Source organism: Pygocentrus nattereri, chromosome 23 (genome assembly GCF_015220715.1).
Source record: "Pygocentrus nattereri isolate fPygNat1 chromosome 23, fPygNat1.pri, whole genome shotgun sequence".
NCBI lineage: Eukaryota > Metazoa > Chordata > Actinopteri > Characiformes > Serrasalmidae > Pygocentrus > Pygocentrus nattereri.
Genome location: NC_051233.1, coordinates 14,894,232 through 14,910,403, shown reverse-complemented (window position 1 = coordinate 14,910,403; position 16,172 = coordinate 14,894,232). Strand labels below are relative to the sequence as shown.

Here is a 16,172-nt window from a genome sequence, read left to right as displayed (position 1 = left end):
TTTTACGCTGCTGCCACTGATGTTGAACCATGTGCTTGCCCTGGGTCGGTATGACCAACAAAAAAAGCTTAGAACAAAGTGACCGCTGTGCCCTGATTGGTGTTCTTGCTTCGTGCTTCTTTCGTTTGTTTGTTTTTATGCACACAAAAAGCAAAAGGAACAACAGATTCCTCAAAATGTAGTGGAGTAAAAAGTCAGATATTTGACATGTAGTGGCGTGAAAGTAAAAAGTCGCCCAAAATGGAAATACTTAAGTACAGATACACAAAAAAACGACTTAAGTACAGTAACGAATTACATTTGCTTAGTTACTGTCCACCACTGTATATCGGTACTGTTTCTTTGGGAACGTTTGCTAGGTACCCACAAACCATGCAAACACTGTTCCTAGATCTGTAGAGTTATTTTGAGAAGTCTGATATGGGCCCAGAGTGTTTGGTAAACTGATAACAGCATTAAACATTTAGTGCTAGCTTACCTGATGCCATGCAGGTCACTCCTAATTGTAAATGATATTGGTCCTACAGCGAAAGCCTTGCTTGGGACAGCATACTGACTAATATGGATTCACTGTAGTTCTTTTTATACTTGAAATTTCAAGGTGTAAATTAATTTGAGACAGGATTCATTTTATTTCGGAAAATTGTCCCTGAGATCTGATGTACTTCTGGTAAACCAGAGAGGGAGGGAGACGTTGTTGTTGCAAACACTGAAATAATATGTCCTCTGTTTTTAAATGATGTAGATACATTTTTAAAAATAAAAAACATCTTGACCATGTTCATGTTCGCAAGCTAGCCATCTGTGTTTCTTGACCACATTTAACACCAGTGTAAATGGTATGTGTTTTCATTATCTGTATACAGTTACATGAGTGGAGATGTGTCTGCAAAGCACTAGCAGGTGAAAGAATAAACAATGAGGCAAAAGATGGGGAATGCGCAAGGCTGAAGTTAGCTTCAAACCATATGTCTTCATGCACTCCAGGCTGATTATAACAGCCTGGCAAAGCTTGTCCGCATATCACAATGGGGAAAACAGTAAACAACATCAACAAAATAAAGCTATGTATTACAGCAGGAAAACACTGTTATGTAGATGCCAGGTATACTGAAGGACTATGGTTAGGAATCACTGCATTATGTCATACCAATGTACACAGCAGACCAGAGAATATCAATTCTGGTCTTGGAGGGAAGGAGCCTAATACAGTTTGGTTTATTTTCTGCAGTAGACATTTACTCACCATGCTATACTATTCTACTGGGTTGTGCAACATTCCAGTGAGTGTGAAACCTTTTCATACATACAACAGCTCTACAAACACTTTAAACACTTTAAGCTTTTCCAAACACCTTAGAAGCACCGATCAACGTTTGTCTTGGAGGCCAAAGTGCAGTGTTTATGGTGGGCAGAGGGCCAAAAATAAAACACACATGCACACATATTTTCTAAACTGCTTATCCTTCTGGGTTGTGGAGGGAGCTGGAGCCTACCTTGGGAACACCTTGGACAGGTCGCCAGTCCATCACAGGGCACAGACACAGACATTCACTGGTAGGGGCAATTGGCCTAACTGTATGTCTTGTGAGAGGAATCCACTGTGTGAAAAATATAATAAAATATACAAATAAAAAAGGTAGTTTTTAAGATCTTTTACTATGTTTTGTTACTGAAAGTTAAAAATACAATTTTAAAAAGAAGAAATAATTTCACAAGCTACATGTAGTATAATTATATACTTGTTCTCTTATTGGGTGAGGGTGTGGGATTAGGGTAACTTCCTGGTGGGCCAAACTCAGTCAAATGTCCTCATGGGCCAATTCTGGCTCTGCTATTTACCCTCATTCTATACCTCTGGAGTTGGACTGTAATTCAGTCCCATAACATTTACATACTTTGAAGGTGTATTCTAACAATTTTTAAAATATTTTTCCATAATTTAGCCATTGAGATATAAACAAAGTAATTCAGGGCGTTTTTGATGTGAAATAGTTCACTGCAGAGAAACTTACCAACGCTTTGTTTACAGTGGTGATGACGGGAACCAGGGGTCGAGATGTCAAACACAATCAGTCATTTTATTTACTATCTAAAATCACCAGTGAACCTATGGACCTTCTGGGTTTTTATATTCAGCTCTGCTATTGACAACATAGTGGTAAATCTGGGGGAAAAAATACTTTGAGGCGCCAATCATCCTGGTATTGCCGTTGTGACACATTTAGAGAAGTACGCAATCACACTTACCGTGTAATACAGTAGTCAAAGACAACCGCCCTAAATCTCGCCGTGTAATTTGTGGATAGTCCCTTACTTTACTATGTGGCGCATTGGACGAAGTGGCTCCTACCCCACAGTCCGTCTGTCCTCAGTGCAGTACTGCGAGCCTTTGAGAAGGTAGCTAATGTACTAAAGAGGGAATAATGAAGCCCACATCTGAGGACGAGGGTAAAAAGGTCGATATTTATCGTGACACATGGGTTCGGTTCCTGGGTGAGTAAAGCTGACTAAAATCTCAACTCACGTGTATTATGTTCGCTAGCTAGCCAGTGTTTCTCTCTCTCACGAGACGAGTTTCCAGCATTTCCTGGCTCTTGAAGGGAACTTATGCTGTGAATGTATTGTGCCATACAAAGAGCCCAATAGAATTTAGACAAAAGGTGCACGGGTTAGAGTTAGAGTGAGTATAGTTGTCTTGGTTTGTCTTGGTTATCTAGCTGATAGTTGGATATTAAACGTGAAGACACCAGTGAAGAAGTGTGAGTCAGTGTAGTAAACTAGCTAGTGAACTTGGAAAGTCACACCCTGTACCTGTGTAGAGTGAAGTCCGAGTCACTCTGATGTCTTTCATTCCAATCAGTGTTCAGTGCGAAGTTACACTGCAACTCATTGTATCTACATTGCATGTAAAGATGTGTTTATTAATGTTACAAACAGTTCCGCACTCCAGGTCCTTGTGTTTCAAGGCGGAACGTAAAATGACTTCCAGCACACCACACCACGGGTCAGGTATTCAAATCAAATTATGATAAAGCGCCACGGACCGTATGCGCCTCGTTCACCTGTTCGCATATCCTTCGACCTTGGAACCTTCACAGATGTTACTAGTGACCATTCATTTTCCCACAGCCAATTCAGTTTTCACTAGTAAGAATTTAGTACTGAAAATTGAATTAACATGTTAAAATTGTTCCTCCCATGAAAATTTGTATTTGTGTGTGGCCTCCACGTGCCTGTATGACCTCCCTACAATGCCTGGGCATGCTCCTGATGAGGTGGCGGATGGTCTCCTGAGGGATCTCCTCCCAGACCTAGACTAAAGCATCCACCAACTCCTGGACAGTCTGTAGTGCAACGTGGCGTTGGTGGATGGAGCGAGACATGATGTCCCAGATGTGCTCAATCGGATTCAGGTCTGGGGAACGGGCAGGCCAGTCCATAGTTTCAATACCTTCATCTTGCAGGAACTGCTGACACACTCCAGCCACATGAGGTCTAGCATTGTCCCACATTAGGAGGAACCCAGGGCCAACCGCACCAGCATATGGTCTCACAAGGGGTCTGAGGATCTCATCTCAGTACCTAATGGGAGTCAGGCTACCGCTGGTGAGCGCATGGAGGGCTGTGCGGCCCTCCAAAGAAATGCTACCCCACACCATTACTGACCCACTGCCAAACCGGTCATGCTGAAGGATGTTGCAGGCAGCAGATCGCTCTCCACGGCGTCTCCAGACTCTGTCACATGTGCTCAGTGTGAACCTGCTTTCATCTGTGAAGAGCACAGGGCGCAAGTGGCGAATTTGCCAATCCTGGTGTTCTCTGGCAAATGCGAAGCTTCCTGCACGGTGTTGGGCTGTGAGCACAACTCCCATCTGTGGACGTTGGGCCCTCATACCATCCTCATGGAGTCAGTTTCTAACTGTTTGTGCAGACACATGCACATTTGTGGCCTGCTGGAGGTCATTTTGCAGGGCTTTGGCAGTGCTCCTCCTGTTCCTGCTTGCACAAAGGCGGACGTAGCGGTCCTGCTACTGGGTTGTTGCCCTCCTACGGGCTCCTCCACGTCTCCTGGTGTACTGGCCTGTCTCCTGGTAGCGCCTCCAGCCTCTGGACACTACGCTGACAGACACAGCAAACCTTCTTGCTACAGCTCGCATTGATGTGCCATCCTGTATGAGCTGCACTAGCTGAGCCACTTGTGTGGGTTGTAGAGTCCGTCTCATGCTACCACGAGTGTGAAAGCACCACCAACATTCAAAAGTGACCAAAACATCAGCCAGAAAGCAGAAAGGTACTGAGAAGTGGTCTGTGGTCCCCACCTGCAGAACCACTCCTTTATTGAGTGTGTCTTGCTAATTGCCAATAATTTCCACCTGTTCTCTATTCCATTTGCACAACAGCTGTGAAATTGATTGTCAGTCAGTGTTGCTTCCTAAGTGGACAGTTTGATTTCACAGAAGTTTGATTTACTTGGAGTTATATTGTGTGTTCCCTTTATTTTTCTGAGCAGTGTAGCAGTAGTAATATAATTACTACTAGTAACATGTTGAAAGTTTTGTTTTGTCAGTGCTTTTTTTTTCTTTTGTAAAATTGAATTTCAAATATCAAGAAACTTATTAAAAGCTAAGGTCTTTTTAAGTAATATCAACAACATTCAGTCATATTCACAATATCACTTTCAGTAACACTGACCTTTTGCACTGCGGTTGGCAGTAAGGCCAGGGTGACTTTGAAATCTGCTGTGTTACTAAATTAGAAGCCTTCGCCAGCTGGCTGAACTCTCCACCCTCCCCCCAACTACACACAGAATTGAACAAAATACAGTTCTGCTCTCGCATGCTGGATGTCAGGCCTCTCAAAACTGCTCTTTTGAAGTGTTATCTCAAAGTGCTGCAGTTGAAGCGCTCTCACAACCAAGTGCACATTTGGTTAGGCTAACAGCGTGTTGGCAGTGTGACACTGTGTGGAGGGCGTCCACTAAGCGCTTCATTATGGTTTTAAGAAACAATAGTATCAGTATTTGGCAAAGTGCCAAATGCTATTTTTAAAGCAATATAGGGGGATTGGTTGTACTGCAAACTCTGGCCCATATGTTTATTTTTAATTGAGCTACCTTGATGTTCTTTAGGTACTAAAGCTACATAAAGTGACCTGGTTGGCCTCATGTCATCCACTTTTCTCTTTTATTTATTTTTATATAAATATTTTTAAAAATCCCAACAATATCCTCCAGCTAAAAGGAAGAGGTCAGTAAAACATACTAATATGGCCAACAGTGAATAGAAGCTAGTTTACATACTGCTGATGGTAATGACTACTTTCATTCAGCGTGCATTTTTCAACTGGACTATTATATTAAATACTTTTTGCGTTAACGTTCTGTTACTGTACATTAGTGTTGAGCCCTGACCTGTAATGCTGCATTTGAACATGGTGAAATGCTCAAATCTGTTTTGTTTTTTCAGTTTATAAAACATTGTCCATTATATGTCCACTTCTGATTCAGCTGGTACCGTACTGTGCAAAAGTTAGAAACCACTCTTTCATTTATGTAATTTCCAGGCAAAAAAAAGCCATTTAGGTTTATTAAAGTTATACTTCTTCAGTGTGTGGAAGACTGAACAGAAAATTACACAGATGAAGCAACTGGATGGAATAATTTTTCAGTATTTATTGTGTCCACTCTCTGCCTTTATTAGTTTCCCTTTTTTCTGTTTTCAGGGGACTTGCTTTCAGTATTTTAAAGAAATCTACAGGGATTTGTCTCCATTTTCATGTAAACACCTCCAAAGTCTTACAAGTTGGTTAGATTTTCTGTTGGTCACAATCCAAGTAATTCCAATTACAGATTTAGTCATCAGTCTATGAAACCTTACTCCAAATCTCAGATGTCCAGTTTCAGCATTCCAGAATTGCAAATTATCTTCTTGTTTTTGGTCTGTTTTCTCAGTAACAGCTTCTTGACAGCTACACATAACCCATAGCACTGAGTTGTGTTTTCATAGTGGATGGAGAGATATAACCAGCTGTCGTGTATTTTTCTTTAGATCTGAATCAAGAGCATGGCTTGATTTTCTCCTATCTCTCAAATATATAAGCTTTAAGTACTTTTTATCTGATGTGGACAGTTTTTGTGATCTGTCAGATCCTCCATGGTTGTAAGGAAACCCATTTTATTCTTTTAATAATTTTGTAACTTTTTTCCCATTTGACTTTCCCCTTCCTTATGCAAGTGGATTGTCTCGTATCTAATCTTGTCAGAAATATCTCCTTTAACCATTTTAGATCCACATTAAAAAGAAATTTGCAAGGCCGCCGAGGTGCGTTTGGGTAGTTGCTTGTGTAAATGTTAGACTCTCTTTGAAGGGTAACAATGTCAGTGACTTAGTCATTCAATTACTCAACCAAATGAAAAGAGCGTTGGGTGGAGGGCACAGCTGTAACTGTAGGACTGGAAGGATAGAAGAGTGAAAGTGGGAGTAGTGTGCACAAAAGAGAAGGAGTCGGCAAATTAAACACATAGTTTTGATATTATACTTGTCATAGCTGGACGGCCCTATATGCTCACTATGTACGTTGCGCAGGACACAGCAAATTACTCAAGTAAGTTATCTAGTCTCTCAGTCAAGGTTTAGTTACAAGTATGGGCTAATGCAAAATAGAAAGCAGTGGATCGACATTGACTACTGATTAAATATTGAATTTAAAGTGTTGATTAGCTGAGCATACAGGGAATATGGAGGGAAAGTAAATAGTATCCATCATGTATTCAGCCAAGCCATAGTATAATTAATAAATATAAATATAATATTTAATATAATAAATATAAGTGTTTTATATTTGAAAATATAACCAGTCTGAATGGGCCTCAAGTAGCTGTTAAATTTAATAATAGCAATGTCTGTAATTTTAAATATTATTTGTCTTATATTTGAACATATAACCAGTCTGAGCAAACATTTTTAAAGGAGAGAGGATTCTAGTGGGAGCACTGAGGTGTCAGGTGTGACTGTGTGGCAGGACAAATGGTTTACATGGTTCACAGGTCAGGTAGGAGGGGCCCCTTTGCAGAATTTTGCTTAAGGTCCCAGGGAGGTTAGGATAGGCTGTTCTTAGTGTTGAAGGCTTTTGTGTAATTTTCTGTTAAATATGTTTCTTGCTGTTTTTTGAGAAATTAATGAAAGAAACCAAAAGAAGCTTCTGAATGTTGCACAGTGTTGTGCGATTAGACTAGCTACTGACCTCTAATAAGGCTGAAACTCATGTGGTTAGAATCAAAGATCAGATTCCATGTGTTTAGACTTAAATGAGATTTGCTATAAAAAAATATTTGAGCAAGAAGATATTGTGACATTGATAGCTAAGGTTTGCTTTTATAGACATCATTTTCAATGATGTAGTAGTCATACTACTACATGCAGGCATACGCTGTTCATGTGTTTATAGTGAAATCATTCTGATAATCCCTCATGAAAACACAGACCTTTCAAAAAACTAATATAGTTTTCCTAATATAGTTAATGACTGTGAAACTCCAAATACCAGACTTTTTTGCTAAGTAACTTCATTTTCAATATGAATGAAATGTGTATTACAGTTCTAAACAGTGTGGGACCACTGGTAATTTTGTTTTAGATACAATGATTGTAATATGATGCCAGTTCTCTACAATTTATAGAATGGTTTCAGCTAATTTGTAGGAAGCTGCACAATAATAATTGTGAAGGCACTGTAACATCTGAGAATGAAATTGCAAAATAATTAACACCCAGAATGCATTGTATTTGTATCAAATCCTGAGTCACATAACTTGACTAGAAATTACCATAAATAGATAATTACAGTATATTAATCATCTTTTAACTTCTTTTTGAAATATTGCATATATAAAAAAACAGACTCCAAACAGGATCAATATTCTTCCTTTTTAATGAAACATACAATTGGTCACTGTTCAAGTACTGGCAATATTGTAGAGAAGCATCTGATGTGTATCACAATAGTAAAATTTAATAGCAATGAAATATCATCATACGGCCCACCTCTATTCCAAAATGCTTTGAAATGTTTAGTTAACAGTATTTAAATGTACACCGCATGTTATTACTGAATGAAATGGCAGCAGTTATTAATGACAAGTGATCAAACAGTAGTAACCTAAAGAAATGGTATACTCACATCAGATTTTACTAAATAATTGCTGTGGATCGATGAGGGAAAATTAATGTTTCAGAAATGTAACTCGCCTTATTCCAGTGTATCTGTCTTCTTTCTTTCTGAATTTTTCCTTCCAGCACCGGCAGCATGATGGCAGCAGAGTTTTAAAGCCTTAGCATTGCTGATATGAGGCCAGAATCTCATTAAAGCCTCCGGCCCTTTTTCAGAAACAAACCTAGATGTCACTAGAGCATTGTTTTCATTAACATGTCAGACCTGTAATGAAGCCTGAATATTGATGGAGCCAAGCAGTCGCCGTCCTTGCATGGCAAAGGGCCAGCGTGGAAATTATAATAATGGTTCTAATACATTAGCTGCTAGTGCAGGGCGCTGAGGGACTGCTGTGTTGGGGGCCGCAGCGAATTGTTCTGGGGCTTGCCACAATAGCAGGCAGTTTGGAAGTTTAATTGCTGTCGTATCTTACCCTGGCACTGCTTGTGCCCCTGCAGGCTATGCCAACGAGGTGGGGGAGGCGTTCCGTGCCTTGGTGCCCGTCAGCATGGTGTGGGCCAGCTACGCGGTTGCCATGACGTATGTGTCGGCGGATGCAGTGGACAAAGGGAAGAAGGCAGCTGCGGTGAGTTTTGTTTTTTTGTTCTTTGATCTGTGAAAAGACCTTAGGAATTTAAAGCTATGGACACCTTGCCACCTTTTAAAATGCTTGATTTTCATTTGTTGTTCAATCAAGTAATGGGTGGAAAATACCTGTGAAATTTTGGTTAACAAAGCTGTTCTATAATACTCTGGGTACATTTTGCTATACTCATCAGGCTTATCCAAGTGTCTTCACTGACATTGTTGTAACTGTTGTCAATATTACATATTAAATATTTTGGCCCAAATGTGGACATCACAACACGAATATAAGGGTGTTCAGTCATGCACACTTGTGTAATTTCCATAGAAATTGCAGATGGCTGTTGCAACTAGAAGGATATAAAGCTCCCCAACACTGGGCTGTATAGTAGAGGGACTGTGTTCTCTGGAGTTCCTTCCAATAACTCTGGGATGAGTTGGAGTGGTCCTGAATGACCAACATCTCTACCTGACTGCACTAATGCTCTTGTGGCTGAATGCAATCAAATTCTGAGAGCAAAGTTCCAGCATCTACTGTGAAGCCCTCCCAGAGAAGTAGAAGGTGTTACTGCAGTAAAAAGGGACATACTCACTATTAATACCCTTGATTTTAGAAGAAATATTGGATGGGCAAGTGTCTGCATACAGTTTTAAACCTGATTAGACTTTAATATGCTAAATTATTATAAAGCAACAAAGAAAACTTTGTAATTGATGCTTGGTGTCCCCAAATTTTTGATAAGCCATGTATATGTATATCTTCATGTATATGCCATGAAGAAACAAACTGTAAACCTATAACACAGTATGAAAGTCATAGAAAGTAGCCCTCTTCATTGTAATCCATCTCATTGTGTGTTTTACACAACTCAGCTGATTGAAGAGCTAAATGTAAATGAATGAAAATCAAATCTGTATATATCATTTGTTAGTTGTTGTTACAAATTAGGCATTCTTAAGACTGATATAGCCTTTTTTTTTACTGTGTGCTGTCAACCTTCACCAATCACAGCTCCAGGTGTTTCTGTATTTCTGTAGGTATTCAACAAAGTATATTATTTTGGTCAGTAAAATGCAGGTCAATCTTTGGTCATCTTACTGAGTCACATACATGGTTTTAAAGTATTGTAAGGCATACAGTGGCAGTATAGCAGCTAGTATTTGTACTAGTAACTTTCTCCTGTGTTAAGGCTCATGGTGACAACCCAGGGAAAACTACACGGATAGCTGTGGCAGTCGTGGACACGTTTGTGTGGCAGGCCTTGGCATCTGTGGCCATTCCAGGATTCACCATCAACCGTGTGTGTGCTGCTTCTCTGTATCTGCTAAGCAAGACCACGCGGTGGCCTTTACCCATGCGCAAATGGACCACCACCGCCATCGGCCTTTCTACTATTCCTTTCATTATTACACCCATCGACAGGTGTGTGAGCTAATTGATCACTTTTTACAGAGGATAGTTAAAATGAATTTATAATTCTTTAGTTTATTTAAAGAGGCCATAAATAATTGTTACCATTTTCCCATAGAATTAAACTGGCTGTTTTATCTTAATGTCTTTAAGACTGATAATGAGCTGTGTTCTAACTGTTTGCCCTGCATTGTTCATCATTCAAAATGCAGTTAAGCAGGCAGTATATTTCAAATAAAACTGATGTTCCAAGCAAAACGACAACTTTTTGTTCAGTGCGCATAAGTATACTTAATGACTACATGATCAACGGTAGTGAAGCATATCACCAGTTTTAGGATTAAAACATTTATTATTACTTTTAACAAGGTGAAAATTCTTGGCCAAAACCAAAATTCAGGACAAGCTGATTTTGCAGCCTGGTGTTAATATATGGACTATGAACTGTGAATGTTTTTTCGTTTTGAAAACTGTGTTTGCAAACTACATTAAACTTCATTTTAAAAATGTGAGGAAAATTCGCTATTCCATGATATGGGATCAGTAAAACATTACTGATAAGCATATCTTGTTTTTATTTGTTTTTGCATCATTGACATGTTCTCTGGTGTGTTTTTGTGTGAAGGTCTGTAGACTTCCTGCTGGACTCCAGCCTGCGTAAGGTGTACGGAGGAGGAGAAAAGCATGAATGAGCCCTGTGGAGCCAAGCTGAATTCTAACCTCGATGCAGTGGTCTAGATAAACCCCAACAAACCAGCGGACATTTTTTTTTATTTCTCCCCACAAATCACCCTAAACCCACAACCTCGTTCAGTTTCATGTACTGTCAGCCACACAACATTGTGGTATGTGATAATGCTGAAAACAGCCCACCAGTGAGACATTTCTATTACGAGATGTTTTATTGCCTGTTCACAGGTTTTATGCACCTTAAACTTCCTTCTGTTTGCATAAAGGTTGAATAGATTAGATTACATTAAGGCAAAAAAATTATTTCATTTGCTATTCCTAATACTGTTTTGGTGCCATATTTGGTGTGTAATATTTCAAGTTGTACCTCAGTAACAGTTATCTTGAAGGATATTGAATAGTTTAGATCAATATTTAAGGCACTTACAAAGAAAATAACAAAATGGGAATATGTAGGCTTTAAACTACACTATGCAAGTAAAACCAAAGCCGCTGTTAAAGACATCAATTTTAACTGTGTAGAGGAAAATGTAGATATAAGACAAAGAAGGGAAGAAGACAGAAATGTAACGGTGATTCAGGGCTTAATTTCCAGCAAGAACACTGACAACGTCCACATTATAAGCCATGTCTCTATGAGAACTGCACAAAATTGCCTAATAAAGCAGCAACTGTGACATCAAAACAGAAAATAAATAAACTTTATTAGTTTCCTTTAGTCTTTTATCCATATATATATATATTATATATATTTTTTTTAAGTGCATGCATCTATGAATACTAGCTGGAAACCTTTTGTTTACATAAATGTACTTGTTCTTCTTTTCATGAATAGCGACTTGTTTTCTTTCTTTTCATGTTTTGGGCATCAAAGGGTTTTGGGCAGATAGGGTTGTATTCTAGCCTCCATTCGCATCCTTTCTTTGAGCACTGTATAGAGTATTTTTCGTTCTTGTACAAGTACTGTAGGGAAATATGTATTTTAAATGTAAAATCTTTAACATGTGAAAAGGAAAAGCACTGTTTAGAAAAACGGTTGGAGTACTGTAATAAAATTCATAAGAACACCAAATACAAGCATCTAGCATTTTCATGATTGACATCCAAATAAATGGCACAATAGGTTCTTTTACACTTTTCCTGGCCTTATCAAATGGATTGTCACCACACTGAAGTTTTTCTTTGTGATTAAGTAATCAGTAGGAAATTAATCAATTTAGTCTAAGACTATTTTATAGCTGTGGTTTAGGATATGCGCATGCGCATTATGCAGAATAATTGAGTCTTCCTCCGCTATTTGTACCAAATGCTACAAATTATAAAACAAATTATAAAATGTTTGTCAGATGTATTATTGGACTCTTTTTGAAATGTTAGTGTGGCTTTTAATTTCTTTTTTAAAAGCATCTGCCCATTCAAAGGGAAAGAAACCTGATGTTGTATGAGTGGAAATAACCGTAGATTTACACACCGAGACGCCACGTTGTCTGTTCTCTGTGAGGCGGTATGTCTGCGCGTCCGCCATGTTGGAGAGGTCAAGATCCGCTTGTGAACAAATTCGCTTGTACTGAGAGACGAAGAGTCTCAGGATTAAATTGGCCACAACTTCCTTATTACTCATCCGATTTTCACCAGATTTGTTATGTTATAATCCTTAGACACAAATTAAGCTAGCCTGTACGGAGTGCTCTCGGTAGCTTTCATTTCTTTAATAACTGATTGTGAATTAGTACAATCCATAAATGTGTGAATCACTTCTAATCTTAGCACGGATAAAAATAAAACACTACCCCAAAAGCACAGTAAGAAGCTAAAGCTGGTTTCCTATTCGCCAGCTTCTGCTTCCGAGTATTCCGTTCCGCCTTAAATGGTGCAAGTTCGGGAACCAGACAGCGACGGCATCTAGGTATGTATATCTATAGAAATAACTGCCATCTTGAGTTGCTAAAATGGCCATGGAGTGGATCGACTTTGAGTGATTCTCTGTGCTCGGATCAGCGGAATGGAATCAAAACAGTCAAAACAGTGATTTGGCTCAAATTACTCGCAGTGGTAACTATTTGATTTCTGCTTGTTTACATTATGTTTGGCAGCTAATCAGAAAAAATTTGAATAACTTTACCGGTTTCTTTAAACCGTCCTAAGTTTCCCCTTCTCAGGACTTTTACACCTGATTCCAATTCACTCCGCAGAATCAGTGATTGGAGTTTCAAAATGAAATAGCTCCGCCTCCATATGAAGTCGAAAAGGCTTCTTAAAATTCAAACGGTTTAGGAGGCCACAGCCCCTCGTTTGTCTTGAGATGATGTTAGTGCAGGTTGTCCTGGTCTTGCTGTTTGTGGCCTCCACCTTTGCACAAAAAGGTAGGTTTTGATGGAGCTATAGTTTCATTTAGTCGGGAAGAGTTTGTTTTATAAGTGAGCTAATCATTCATATACAACAAGTCAACATGTCATGCTGTTTTATTGCCAGATTTCTTCAGGGTACTCCAATATAAAATGACTAAAGCTGCCTAAATGAATGTTCACTTGTGAGGAAATATAATTTTTGGTCCTTCTCTGTCTCATAGATGTAGTAATAGACTGTAAAGATGATTCAGTCACTGTTAAATGGAGGCCTGTGTTTAGCTGGGCCCAAAAGGTGGACCCTTCAAAAGCTCGTTTGGGTAGCTGTCCACCCTCAAGTTTGAATGAAGATGTGCTGCTGTTCCTAGTTTGGCTGAATGATTGTGGCTTCAGAAGACTGGTATGTATGTTATCTTAATGCAGTGGTCACTAACCCTTCAGGAGATCTACTTTGTTGCCTTTTAACGTTAGATATTGCTGTAGATATTGTGACCCCTGATTTCTATCACCACCACTGTATTCAGAATCAGTATGTTTCAGCATTTATCAAAATAATGACCATTTCAATCAATTAATTATGCAGGCGTTGTAACATTCCATTTATTTTAGCTAATTGGTTGGCTTGGGATAAGCGGCAAAACACGCTGGGTGGTTTAGGACTAGTATTGGGAACCATTGGCTTACTAGATCTTGTGTAAGGCTACAAATTATAGCCTACTTTTAAAATGTTGGTTTTTTTTTTTTTTTTTTTTTAATTATCTAAAAGATGAGTGAGGACAAGGTGACCTACACTAATGTGTTGACATATGGATCAGACCCTGAAGTTCCTCCTGAGCCGGTAGAGTGCATTTATGACATGTAAGTGGTTCTTTTTTTTTTTTCTTTTTTTTTTTTTCTCAAAATACATGCAATGTTGTGTGGGGTTTTTTTGTAAATACATGCTTTGGCTTTGTTTTCTGACTATCACAACAGATCTGGAAAGAGGACTAACTTGGAAATGATGGAGGAGGACCATGTCTTCACTATGAAGCTTATGAACAGTGAGTGGAAGGTGTCAGCTTGAACTTTGGAAGTTAATTTCACCCTGCTATACTGTTAGCCTTACCCAAGTGTATATGTACTTTTATGAAATTCATAAAACCAACATTGAAATCTGGGTCACTTCATGGTTTTCCTGCTTTAACACACCTAAGTGTGTTGGTGTAAGTGTTCTTCAGGACCAATGTTGGAAACCACTGATATAAGTGATAGACCTGCTCTGTAGGTGATTTCAGTGGGCCTGCCCTGTCCTCCATGTTCACCCTGGGCTCCAGAATTTCCATCAAGGCTGAGGTGGAGCAGCAGGGTCTTCAGCATTTGCAGATTTACCTGCAGAGCTGTGTACTAGCAACAGCTCCAGACCTCACTCATGCCAGCCAGGTGCATACCATCATTGCCAATGCTGGGTGAGTCTCACTCTACGTCTTCATGCTCATTTGCATTTTTCCATTTGAAATGCGTGGGGGGGTAGGAGTCTTAAGAACCCATTCTTGTATTTACTGATTCAATGTTAAGTTTTCTGTCCGTCATTTTGATTTGACTAAGTAAAGTGCATTTACGATTGGATTTCTCTGAAAGGTGCCTCATTGAAAGCAAAGAAGGAAACTCCATGTTCTTGCCAAGACAGAAGCCCTCTGAAATCCGCTTTTATTTTCAAGCCTTCAAGTTTGCCTTGGGAGAAACTGTAAGGGACTGTTCTGTACCTAAATTTAGAGTAATGTGGGTTTTTTTGCTTTTGTACTTATTTACATGATTTAATGATTCCTTTCATTTCTTTAGGTTTTCTTCCACTGTAACATGGAAGCATGGGATCACGAGAGCATTGGTGACGATAAAAAGGCTTGCTACTACATGAAAGAGCAAAGAAGGCAAGTTAAATATTTAAATCGGGAAAGTGCATTGTTTAATATAATACAGTTAAGTAAATGGTTTACCAAACTTGACGTGTTCCACTAAAAGCTAACAGTACATGAATGTTCTAGGTGGGAGCTTCTGGATGATTCATACCGAAGTTACATCTGTACATGCTGTGACACTGCTTGCATAAAAAGAACCAGCTTTGAGTCTGGTACTGAACCTTCTTCCAGACTGTTACCCTTGGTCAGGATCAGTGGGACTGATGATTGGGGGGCTTTTTGGGGCAGTCTGTTCTTTTCATATTTATTCTTAGTTGTTGCACTTTTTTGACTTGTGGGTTTTTTATTTTATTTTATAAAAGGGTCATCTACAAAGATGGTTATTGGACCTTTTACAATAGTTGAAGCTGCTCAGAACAATGCATCAGACACATACTGGACTGCTGAAGAAGGTCTGTATAATTATTTCCTATATTATTATTCCATGTCCTCTTAATGTCCTTGGAACACATGGATGTCTTGTATTTCTGTTCAGGATTGATTGGCGTTCCAGTGTGGGCAGTGGTGGTCACTGTCCCACTAGTGCTGCTATTAGTGGCTGGAGCCATTGCAACAGGATACTACCTGTGCTTTTGGAGAGGTGGAAGACTAGGATATCGACCTAGCAGAGATCTTCTGACAAAATATTAAGCTTCTTAATAAAGATAAGCATTCTTAAAGGGCTTACACCTGGTTCCTGCTGTTTCTTGCACTGACATGAGGTGGATAATTTCTTGCTGTAGGTTGACTTTTCCTGTTTCTTGGTTTGGCAAAAAACCTATTTGTGCATCTCCATTTTAGATGCTGTTGATAAAGATGCCCAATGAAATGTGCATCTCCTTTTTTTTTTTTTTTTTTTTTTTTTTTTGCTATTTTCTGCTTCATTTGAGCTCGGCAGCTCTGAAATTTAATGATTGGACCAAAATAAATGCTCAAATTGCTTAGAATAAAATTTTTCCATTAACTTGCATTGAAAGTAAAGAACTTTTGCTTTTA

General features: G+C 39.1%; 2 protein-coding genes across 2 annotated transcripts; both read left to right on the top strand.

The window, feature by feature from the left end:
* Positions 1-2,333: 2,333 nt before the first annotated feature.
* On the top strand, positions 2,334-11,969 carry mtfp1 (mitochondrial fission process 1). Its single transcript, XM_017714163.2, has 4 exons — positions 2,334-2,496; positions 8,670-8,797; positions 9,987-10,219; positions 10,833-11,969. Exons 1-4 carry the CDS (start codon positions 2,427-2,429, stop codon positions 10,897-10,899), a joined length of 498 nt encoding a protein of 165 aa, XP_017569652.1. The 5' UTR covers positions 2,334-2,426; the 3' UTR covers positions 10,900-11,969.
* A 1,178-nt stretch (positions 11,970-13,147) lies between these two features.
* Positions 13,148-15,863, top strand: LOC108437183. Its single transcript, XM_017714107.2, has 10 exons — positions 13,148-13,260; positions 13,467-13,642; positions 14,009-14,100; positions 14,215-14,282; positions 14,507-14,687; positions 14,860-14,965; positions 15,061-15,149; positions 15,264-15,349; positions 15,500-15,589; positions 15,673-15,863. Exons 1-10 carry the CDS (start codon positions 13,200-13,202, stop codon positions 15,825-15,827), a joined length of 1,104 nt encoding a protein of 367 aa, XP_017569596.1. The 5' UTR covers positions 13,148-13,199; the 3' UTR covers positions 15,828-15,863.
* The last annotated feature ends 309 nt before the right edge of the window (positions 15,864-16,172 follow it).